We start from the raw sequence: 11,744 nt of genomic DNA, 5'->3' as shown, positions 1-11,744 counted from the left end.
TCTACATTAGATTACTTTACATTAGATTACTTTACATTACATTACATTACTGTACATTAGATTACTTTACATTAGATTACTCTACATTAGATTACTTTACATGAGATTACTTTACATTAGATTACATTACATTACTCTACATTAGATTACTCTACATTAGATTACTTTACATTAGATTACTCTACATTAAATTACTGTACATTAGATTACATTACATTACTGTACATTAGATTACTTTACATTAGATTACTTTTACATTAGATTACTCTACATTAGATTACTTTACATTAGATTACTTTACATTAGATTACTTTACATTAGATTACATTACATTACTGTACATTAGATTACTTTACATTAGATTACTTTTACATTAGATTACTCTACATTAGATTACTTTACATTAGATTACTTTTACATTAGATTACTTTACATTAGATTACTTTACATTAGATTACTCTACATTAGATTACTCTACATTAGATTACTCTACATTAGATTACTTTACATCAGATTACTTTACATTAGATTACTTTACATTAGATTACTTTACATTAGATTACTTTTACATTAGATTACTTTACATTAGATTACTGTACATTAGATTACTCTACATTAGATTACTCTACATTAGATTACTTTACATTAGATTACTCTACATTAGATTACTTTACATTAGATTACTTTACATTACATTACTCTACATTACCTGTTCAGCCTCTTGAATGTGCTCAGGTATCAGTTCTGAGTCTCTCCCCCCTGCCCCCCCCCTGCAGTGGAGCCAGCTACCTGAAGCTGCTCCAGAACCTGGGGCCGGACCACGCCTGCACGCTGCTGCTCGCCGTCCTCACCGAACACAAACTGCTGGTTCACTCGCTGCGGCCCGACGTGCTCACCTCCGTCTGCGAGGCGCTGGTCTCGGTCAGTGTTTCACCTGGGGGGGGGGGGCTCTGTGTTGACCTGTGTCCTGACCTCTGCCCTGACCTCTGACCTCTCTCTCCAGATGAGCTTCCCCTGCGCTGGCTCTGTCCCTACATCCCTCTGTGTCCGCTGCAGATGGCCGACGTGCTGCTGGCGCCGATGCCCTTCATCGTGGGCGTGCACTCCAGCTACTTCGACCTCTACGACCCCCCCACCGACGTGGTGTGTGTCGACCTGGACACCAACACCATCTTCCAGTGAGTCATCGCTTCACGCTTCCTGCTCCAGATCATCCGACGTTCATGTTTCAATTTGTTGAAGTATTCATCATTCAGCTTCATAACCTGTTTTGAATCTATGAAACCTGATCTGTCTGTCTCCGGTCTCAGGTCAGACGAGAAGAAGCCGCTGTCGTGGCGATCGTTACCACGGAAACACGGGAAGACTCTGTTCAACGCGCTCACCGGCCTCCACAAGACCCTGGAGAAGAGTGAGTCACATGACCCAACCACAGGGCCTTTCAAAATAAGACAACACAATCACTGATTGATCAAATGTATTTATTTTCTTAACAAGTATTCTGTTTTCTGAACTGAGTCAAAGTTAAAATGCCTGAATCGTGAAGTGAGAATGAAGCAGTTTGATACAATAAACTGACTCAAGATTTCAGCTAAGAACACGATCATAAGTTTTATTTCACAAATCAATCACCACAGCTGCCAAATTAATGAAGTAAAAATAACTGAAGCTACTATGGTTGAGTCCAGATACTTCTACTGTACTTTAGTCAGTGTACTTCATTACTTTCCACCTCCATCTTCCACTCAAACACGTAAATCTCTGAATCTGGTGCTCTGCAGTTTGCACCCCCGGCCAGGAGGAGGCGACGCTGGAGTTCCTGCTGACCGACTACGATCAGATCTACCGGCGTCAGAAGCAGCTGGAGCTGGAGATCCAGGAAGTGTTCCTGCGGTTCATGAGCTGCCTGCTGAGAGGATACCGCTCCTTCCTGCTGCCGATCACTCAGGCTCCGTCCGACACCACCACCGACTGCAGTTCCCTCTTCAACCTGCAGGGTGAGCAGCGGCGTGTGGAGGGGGAGACCTGGTTTCAGTTCAGGTCCGAGTCTGGTTTGTGGTTCAGCTTGAAACCAAAGGAGACGAATTCTGTTCATCCTCGGGTTGATCAGATGAATTCATGTTAAGACTGTAAAATGTTTTATGATCTGATGCAGGGGCGTCTTTAGGCTGAAGCCCCCTAAAATGTTCTCCAGCCCCCCCCCCCCCCAAATAATTATTAGTTTTTTTTTAAATTTAATTTTTTTAATTTTTTTTAATTAAACTATTGTTTTACACATGGACAAGTTATTTATAACTCTAACATGCTACATATGTGAGTGTGTTTCTGGTTTGTATGTATTCTCCCCCTTCAAATTACAATCCAATAGCCTTTCAATAAAAGACCGGGCACTAGGACCTTGGGGAGTCTGCATCGCTGCAGCTCCTCTCGTCAGCCTCTGTCTCAAACACCTGGTTTAGCTCCTGTGACTTTAACACTCCTCTTCTTCCTCCTCCTCCTCCTCCCATCCTTTCCTCCTCCTCCTCCTCCTCCTCCTCTCTTCCTCCTCTCTGCCTCTCCTCCTCCTCCTCCTCCTCCTCCTCCTCCCTCCTCCTCCTCCTCCTCCTCCTCCTCCTCCTCCTCCTCCTCCTCCTCCTCCTCCTCATCCTCCTCCTTGTCCTCCTCCTCATTGTCCTCTCCCTCCTCCTCTTCCTCCTGCTCCTCCTCCTCCTCCTTCCTCCTTCTCCTCTCCTCCTCCTCCTCCTCCTCCTCCTCCTCCTCCTCCTCCTCCTCCTCCTCCTCCTCCTCCTCATCTCCTCCTCCTCCTCCTCCTGCTCCTCTTCCTCCTGCTCCTCCTGCTCCTCCTCCTCCTCCTCCTCCTCCTCCTCCTCCTCCTGCTCTTCCCTCCTCTTCCTGTTCCTCCTCTTCCTCCTCCTTCTCCTCCTCCTCCTCCTCCTCCTCCTGCTCCTCCTCCTCTTCGTCCTCCTCCTCCTGCTCTTCTTCCTCCTGCTCCTCCTCCTGCTCCTCCTCCTCCTCCTCCTCCTCCTCCTCCTCCTGCTCCTCCTGCTCCTCCTCCTCCTCCTCCCTCCTCCTCCTCCTCCTCCTCCTCCTCCTCCTCATCCTCTTCCTCCTCCTCCTGCTCCTCCTCCTCCTGCTCCTCCTCCTGCTCCTCCTCCTCCAGGCTTCCTGAAGTCTCGGGACCGGACCCAGCAGAAGATCTACCTCCAGCTGACGCGGACGCAGATGTTCACTCAGTTCATCGAGGAGTGCTCCTTCGTCAGTGACCGTCACGCCTGCCTGGAGTTCTTCGACGAGTGCGTCCAGAAGGTCAGAAGCTTATCTCCTGCAGACCCAGGATCTGTGGAGCTCAATGTTTCCATGAGCATCACTTTGATCCTGCTTTTAACGACCAAACAAACACGTGAATCTCGGCTCAGACCTGAAAACAAGTTTAGAGAAACCACCAGGGTTTGTTTGAGTCGTGGTGAGGAGCAGTGAGATGTTTAGAGCTGACGTGTGTCTGCAGGTGGACGTGGAGAAGCCGGAGGAGGTGAGGCTGATCGATCTGGACGAGACCTACAGTGGAGAACACACGGTCTTCATCATGCCTCCTGAAGAGCCACAGGAACCGGACGGGTCAGAGTGTGCTGCCCTCTACAGGTGCAGTTCCACAGATTACCTGTGCTCCTCAAGGTTCAGGATTCAATCGTTTACTGTGAAATTTACAAATTCACAAATAAATCCACTCAAAAAACATCATCATGTCTATAAAATACATCTAAATACATCTGAGCCCTAGACGAGAATGGAACGATAAATAAAAATAACAATAAGATATAGTAACAAACCAGCACCTGCAATCATCTCTGAATCCAGACTTAACTTATATCAAACACACGCTACATGCACTGTCACTGTCTGAGTTCTCACCTGCATCCACTGGAGTTCAGTCTGAGAGAACGACTTTTGATTTTAAATTCAGATTATTTCCTTTAAGTTACATCATGGGAACACTGCTGCTAGTAAACTAAAGGAAACCGACGCTGACATTTTAAATGGTCTTTATTTATTTTTCTGGTCTTGTTTCAACACTCAAGCTTTAAGGTCCAGTTCACACACACACATTCATATCTGTGGGTAGCACCTTCTCTATGAGGCCAGTGCAGGGTTCAGGACATGGGGAGAGATGGGGATCAAACCGCCGACCTTCGGGTTCGAGGCTCTGTGGTGAGGACGACCGCTGGAGCCTCAGCCGCAGAGGAGAAATCTGAGAGCTGAGGGTTGCAAAATTCTGGGAATATTCAAAGTTGGAAACTTTCAATGGGAATTAACGGGAATTAATGGGAATATACAGGAATTAACGGCAATATATGGGAATTAACGGGAATAAACTGGAAATGTTGTGGGTAATTTATACTAACTGTATTTACCTTGTCATATACAGACATAAATATAAACATTTTGTTTTGCTATAGGCTGATTTGAGCCCTGAGGAAACTTTGGGCACTTGACTATATGCTTCTGCATCGTTGTGTCATTCTTAACATAGGTCTTTGCTCAGTATTTGCAAATGTACACAGCCTTTCCTTCTACATTGGATGAGGTGAAATGTCTCCACACATGAGAGAGTGCACGTGGCATTGTTCTGTAGAATAAGATGAGAACAAAGTTTGTTAAAAAACACTAATGCAATGCCAGAGATATAAATAGTTAGCCAAACAACTGGAATCGTCTGTAAACATGTTTTACATGATGGATAAATGAATGTTAATAGTCTAGATGAACAGATGAACAATCCTCAATCAGCATGATAATATATTTCCCCAGTAATATCATGGAAACTTACCTGACTAGTCCTTCACTCTACAGCAGGCCTCAATAGCCCTGCTGTAGAGTGAAGCATGCTGGGAGTTATCTGTGCATGTGATGGAAGAATGACCAGTGGAGGGTTGAAACTCAACGTTCCATACATCTTTAAAATAGAGTTTTGAATGATGTTTTTATTGCTCAGCGTTTAATTTGCGTATGTTTTTTTTTTTTTCAAAATTCCCCAAATTCCCGAGCTAAACTTCCCATGGAAAGTGTCCGGAAAGTTCGGGAAATTTACCGGAAACTTTCCGCCCCTTTGCAACCCTAGTCGTTTCACAGAAGCAACGTGAGGAGAAGAACTTCAGGAAATCACAAGCAGAGTTTATTTGAGGGAGAGCATTTTAAAATCTGAAGGTGAAATCAATAAGTCCTGTTCTCCGACTGAAGAGAATTCTCTTAAATACAGAGAAGAACAAACCAGCAGGTGCAGGACTCCGGTGATGATCACTGACCCTCTGCATGAAATGTGTCATGAAAACAGACGTCTGCTTCACTGTCCTCTTCCTCTTCCTCTTCCTCCAGCTACGAGACCTTCCCCACGCTGAGGCCGGAGCTGTTCGACCAGCCGCAGGACCAGCTCCGTGTCCCGGCCCGCGGCAGCGCCCCCAGTAGCCCCGCCCCCCGGCGCACCAAACAGGTACAAGAGCAAAACACAAAGCTGGCGTCCGATGGGACGCTGGAAAAGACAGAGAGCAGAAACAGCTCCGAACGGCTTTACCCTGTGACCCAGTTTCAGTGAAGAGGAGGAAACTGTGCTTCATCTTATTTTAATGAATCATTATCAATATTTCACCCATCATCCAGAATTTAACAGACACAGACGTTATGACAGTGGGTGGATTCGGGAGGAAAACGTTAACTGTATAATTTATTTTCAGATCTCACAGATACAAGCACGAGATGGTATTTGATTTTTATTACCACATTTATATGTAGAACATTTTTAACAGTAGACACGTTTCCATGGAAACAATATTATGAATAAAACACTTGACATGTAAACATCATACTCTGATTATCTTAACCTTAATAAATTCGTATTCAGAATAATTAATAATCAGAAAAAGACATGTGGACATTTCATTAACTGCTTCAGGTTATAAAATGGAATGTGTGTCATAGTGGATGTGATGTTTATTCATGTAAACATCACAATCTGAGGAAGGTTCAGAATAAGTCAGTTTACATCCGTACATCAATCATCAATCAATCAAATTTTATTTGTATAGCCCATATTCACAAATCACAGTTTGTCTCATAGGGCTTTAACATGGTGAGACATCCTCTGTCCTTCACCCTCAACAAGAGTCAGGACAAACTACTAAAAACACTTTTAACAGGTGAAGACACGTAGAAACCTCAGAGAGACACATGTGAGGATCCGTCTCCCAGGACGGACACAAGTGACACAGATGTGTAGAGGAGAACATCATCAGGAGAAAGGTTTTAGCAGCAATGATGAGGGGAAACATGTTGAAGGAGAACTTCAATACTATATGTCAAGCAGTCCTGCTGCATCATAGTCTCTGGTCAGCAGCAAGACCACGATCCAGCATCAAGACCGGATCCACAGACATAGTCAGACATCGACATCAAAAGTGTTTATTCCAACTCAATCCATCCCTGTCCACATGGTTCTTCATGGTTCCTCATGGTTCTTCATGGTTCTTCATGGTTCTTCATAGTTCTTCATGGTTCTTCATGGTTCCTCCTCCTCCAGGTCTCAGAGATCCCTCCACTTGGTTCTGATTCTGTCTTGTGGTGTTTTCTTCCCACCAGGAGATCAAACTGGCTCAGAAGCGAGCTCAGAAATACTCTGCGGTGCCCGACATGTGGTCCAAGTGTCTCCTGGGTCACTGCTACGGCCTGTGGTTCCTCTACCTGCCCACCTTCGTCCGGGCGGAGAGCGCCAAGGTCCGCGCCCTGCACACGGCCTACGACGTCCTCAAGCACATGGAGAACCGCAAGGTGGTGGTGCCGGACGAGGTGAGTCAGGGTCAGAGGTCACCGCTGTAGTGATGTCATCAAGGGAACTGTCCCTGAACGCAGCACTGGAACAAAACCAGAAGCTGTGACACTAACACGCTGACAACGTGTGTGTGTTGCAGGTGTGTTACCGCATCCTGATGCAGTTGTGTGGTCAGTACGGGCAGCCGGTGCTCGCTGTCCGAGTCCTGCTGGAGATGAAGAAGGCCGGAATCACACCCAACACCATCACCTACGGATACTACAACAAGGTCCCGACACACACACACACACACAGACACACACACACACACAGACAAACACACACACAGACAAACACACACAAACACACACAAACACAGACACACAAAGCTGAGAGTTTACGTGTGATCAGATCCAGACGCCAACGACTAAAACTTACGAATGAATTTTAAGCTGCTTTCAGTTTTATTGAAAATGAGCACGAGCAGCGACAGAGAGAAATGAGACCGGTGGGTTAATCCTCTGTCCTCTGTCCTCTGTCCTCTGTCCTCTGTTCTCTCTCCTCTGTCCTCTGTCCTCTGTCTCATGTCCTCTGTCCTCTGTCCTCTCTCCTCTCTCCTCTGTCCTCTGTCCTCTGTCCTCTGTCCTCTGTCCTCTGTTCTCTCTCCTCTGTCCTCTGTCCTCTGTCTCATGTCCTCTGTCCTCTGTCCTCTCTCCTGTGTCCTCTGTCCTCTGTCCTCTCTCCTCTGTCCTCTGTCCTCTCTCCTCTGTCCTCTCTCCTCTGTCCTCTCTCCTCTCTCCTCTCTCCTCTGTCCTCTGTCCTCTGTCCTCTGTCCTCTGTCCTCTGTCCTCTGCCCTCTCTCCTCTGTCCTCTCTCCTCTGTCCTCTGTCCTCTGTCCTCTGTCCTCTCTCCTCTCATGTCCTCTGTCCTCTGTCCTCTGCCCTCTGCCCTCTGTCCTCTGTCCTCTGTCCTCTGTCCTCTGTCCTCTGTCCTGTCCTCTGTCCTCTGTCCTCTGTCCTCTCTCCTCTGTCCTCTGTCCTCTGTCCTCTCTCCTCTGTCCTCTGTCCTCTGTCCTCTCTCCTCTCTCCTCTGTCCTCTGTTCTCTCTCCTCTGTCCTGTCCTCTGTCCTCTGTCCTCTGTCCTCTGTCCTCTGTCCTCTCTCCTCTCTCCTCTGTCCACTTCCCTCTGTCCTCTCTCCTCTCTCCTCTGTCCACTGTCCACTGTCCTCTGTCCTCTGTCCTCTGTCCTCTGTCCTCTCTGTCCTCTGTCCTCTGTCCTCTGTCCTCTGTCCTCTCCTCTCCTCTGTCCTCTGTCCTCTGTCCTCTGTCCTCTGTCCTCTCTCCTCTGTCCTCTGTCCTCTGTTCTCTCTCCTCTGTCCTCTGTCCTCTGTCCTCTCTCCTCTGTCCTCTGTCCTCTGTCCTCTGTCCTCTGTCCTCCTCTCTCCTCTGTCCTCTGTCCTCTCTCCTCTCTCCTCTGTCCTCTCTCCTCTCTCCTCTCTCCTCTGTCCTCTGTCCTCTGTCCTCTGTCCTCTCTCCTCTCTCCTCTTTCCTCTGTCCTCTGCCCTCTGTCCTCTGTCCTCTGTCCTCTCTGTCCTGTCCTCTCTCCTCTGTCCTCTGTCCTCTGTCCTCTGTCCTCTCTCCTCTTTCCTCTGTCCTCTGTCCTCTGTCCTCTGTCCTCTCTCCTCTCTCCTCTGTCCTCTGTCCTCCTCTCTCCTCTGTCCTCTGTCCTCTCTCCTCTCTCCTCTGTCCTCTGTCCTCTGTCCTCTGTCCTCTCTCCTCTTTCCTCTGTCCTCTTTCCTCTGTCCTCTGTCCTCTGTCCTCTGTCCTCTGACCTCTGTCCTCTGTCCTCTCTGTCCTCAGGCAGTGCTGGAGAGCAAGTGGCCGTCCACCAGCCAGGGTGGACGTCTCCGCTGGGCCAAGCTGAGGAACGTCCTCCTGGCCGTGGCTCAGTTCCGACAGCCAATCAAACGGCGGCAGAAGAGCGGCTCGGTGGGGTCACGGGGAGGTCAGAGGTCATTTCATATAACGATTTGTAAATCAGTGATGAATGATTTTTTTGATTATGAATGATTATTTGATGCCCCACATGACTTTGAGATATTCTGTTGTCATGGTAACTGTTTGAGTCAAAGAGCTGATACGTGTTTTTTGCTGAATGTGATTTACTTTTTTAAAGTTTCCTTTTCTTTTTGTTTTTTGGATTATAAGAAATGACGGTGGACGCAGACCAGAGGCCCCGCCCCCACTCCAATCTGATTCGTCAGTCCAGTTGGAGCGGCCTGTCGGAGAGCTCCAGTCACGAGTCTCTCACGGGTCCGATGGTGAAGAGCAACAGTCTGAACAGCATGAAGACCGACAGTAAGAAGCACAGCCGGTCGTCATGGCAACACGATACTTGTACTGAAGAGTTTTACAGAAACGTTTCAGAAAGAAAACACCGAGAAGACGTTCAACCAGGAAACGATCGACCAATGGAGTCGGACGTCACCACATGGCGGCCATCTTGCTGAGGGCGGCTCGCTCACCCATAACATTGTGTTGTAGTGGTGCGTACTTTTTAAATAACCATAACTTGCTCAATTTTCAACCGATTTTTAAACTGTTTGGTTTGTTATAAACGACAGAGATGTAGTTATGACACTGCATAAATTATTAAATTGTTTAGAAAAATAACATAATTATTCAAGTGTGCAGTGTCATAACTACATCTCTGTCGTTTTTAACAAACCAAACAGTTTAAAATTCGGTTGAAAATTGAGCAAGTTATGGTTATTTAAAAAGTACACACCACTACATACAATGTTATGGGTGAGCGAGCTGCCCTCAGCAAGATGGCCGCCATGTGGTGACGTTGGACTCTGTTGGCCGAGACATCTAATGTTTATATATGTTATCTATGGTGTCATAGGTCAGATAGCTCCTCCTCCTCCTGATAGGACAAGAACCAAACCAAGAAATCAAACTAAACGTTTAATAAACGTTTGTCAAAGATGTTTCTGTCGTTCTCATCTCTGATGTTTGTTCAAGTGTTTCTGATCAGTTTGGTTTGTTGAGTTATTTGATACAAAGACAGGCTGGGACTGACTCCTGATTGGTCGAGCATGTATAGGGGTGGGACCTCAACACAGTTTCACAATCAGACGTTACATTCGTGACAGTCTTGGTGTTTTATTTTGAAGGAATTAGGTCTGAAGACATGTTTGTCCTCTTCTGATTTGCTCTGGTTTAACGTAACAAACGACCAATCAGCTCTCACATGTTTCATTCTTTCACTGAAATGTCCCTCTGTCCCTCTGGATGTCCCTCTGGATGTCCCTCTGTCCCTCTGGATGTCCCTCTGTAGTTCTGACTCCTCTCACTCTCCTCTCTCTCCTCCCTGTCCCTCTGGATGTCCCTCTGGAAGTCCCTCTGTCCCTCTGGATGTCCCTCTGTAGTTCTGACTCCTCTCTCTCCTCTCTGTCCCTCTGGATGTCCCTCTGTCCCTCTGAATGTCCCTCTGGGAGTCCCTCTGGAAGTCCCTCTGTCCCTCTTTCCCTCTGGATGTCCCGCTGTCCCTCTGGAGTTCTGACTGCTCTCTCTCTCTCCCCTCTGTCCCTCTGAATGTCCCTCTGGGAGTCCATCTGTCCCTCTGGATGTCCCTCTGGAAGTCCCTCTTTCCCTCTGGATGTCCCGCTGTCCCTCTGGAGTTCTGACTGCTCTCTCTCTCTCCCCTCTGTCCCTCTGAATGTCCCTCTGGGAGTCCCTCTGGATGTCCCTCTGGAAGTCCCTCTGTCCCTCTTTCCCTCTGGATGTCCCGCTGTCCCTCTGGAGTTCTGACTGCTCTCTCTCTCTCCTCTCTGTCCCTCTGGATGTCCCTCTGAATGTCCCTCTGGATGTCCCTCTGGAAGTCCCTCTGTCCCTCTTTCCCTCTTGATGTCCCTCTGTCCCTCTGGAGTTCTGACTCCTCTCTCTCTCTCCTCTCTGTCCCTCAGAGGTCTGTAAGAAGTCCGTCCTCCATGACGCAGGGACGGCCGGCTGCCGTGACCCCGTCTCTCGAAAACCTCCCCTGGGCCTCAGAGACCCGTCCGCCCAGCCTGCAGCGCCCCCTAGCGGTGCGGTGGTGGTGCCGCGCAGTCAGGTCTGCCTCTCCAACTTCTACAAAGAGTGCGCCGAGCCGGCCGACTCGGAGCCGGACTGCGGCTGTCGTCCTGCGGAGCGAGACGGGAGGTCAGTGTCCACGATCACCTCATGTCTGTGTGTTCACATTATTTAATGACTCAGGCTCATTCAGCTCTCCAGCGCCCCCTGGGAGTAGGGACCCTGTAAGTAATCTTAACCAGTGGTTAAGATTACATTTTAATTATACATCAATAGTCACTAGGGTTGCAAAATTCCGGGAATATTCAAAGTTGGAAACTTTCCATGGGAATTAACGGGAATATACGGGAATAAACTGGAAATGATGTGGGTAATTTATACTAACTGTATTTACCTTGTCATATACAGACATAAATATAAACATTTTGTTGTGTCATAGTCTGATTTGAGCCCTGAGGAAACTTTGGGCACTTGACTATATGCTTCTGCATCGTTGTGTCATTCTTAACATAGGTCTTTGCACAGTATTTGCAAATGTACACAGCCTTTCCTTCTACATTGGATGAGGTGAAATGTCTCCACACATGAGAGAGTGCACGTGGCATTGTTCTGTAGAATAAGATGAGAAAAAAGTTTGTAAAAAAACACTAATGCAATGCCAGAGATATAAATAGTTAGCCAAACAATTGGAATCATCTGTAAACATATTCTACAATTGATGGATAAATGAATGGAAATAGTCTAGATGAACAGATGAACAATCCTCAATCAGCATGCTAATATATTTTCCCAGTAATATCATGGAAACTTACCTGACTAGTCCTTCACTCTACAGCAGGCCTCAATAGCCCTGCTGTAGAGTGAAGCATGCT

The 11,744-nt window shown here is 47.2% G+C and overlaps 1 protein-coding gene across 1 annotated transcript in view; it reads left to right on the top strand.

Moving 5' to 3' along the window:
- LOC133014749 (DENN domain-containing protein 4B-like) overlaps positions 1-11,744 on the top strand; it is a 40,563-nt gene that overhangs the window by 21,286 nt on the left and 7,533 nt on the right. Inside the window, exons 13-20 of the mRNA XM_061082010.1 lie at positions 3,161-3,306; positions 3,506-3,639; positions 5,371-5,485; positions 6,628-6,834; positions 6,957-7,085; positions 8,656-8,800; positions 9,004-9,153; positions 10,767-11,001. Of these exons, the coding sequence (XP_060937993.1) occupies positions 3,161-3,306; positions 3,506-3,639; positions 5,371-5,485; positions 6,628-6,834; positions 6,957-7,085; positions 8,656-8,800; positions 9,004-9,153; positions 10,767-11,001 (1,261 nt within the window). The remainder of the gene's footprint in view (positions 1-3,160; positions 3,307-3,505; positions 3,640-5,370; positions 5,486-6,627; positions 6,835-6,956; positions 7,086-8,655; positions 8,801-9,003; positions 9,154-10,766; positions 11,002-11,744) is intronic.

This window comes from Limanda limanda, chromosome 11, assembly GCF_963576545.1.
Source record: "Limanda limanda chromosome 11, fLimLim1.1, whole genome shotgun sequence".
Taxonomy (NCBI): Eukaryota; Metazoa; Chordata; class Actinopteri; order Pleuronectiformes; family Pleuronectidae; genus Limanda; species Limanda limanda.
The sequence above is the reverse complement of the archived record's forward strand: the minus strand, read 5'-3'. Positions and strand labels throughout refer to the sequence as shown.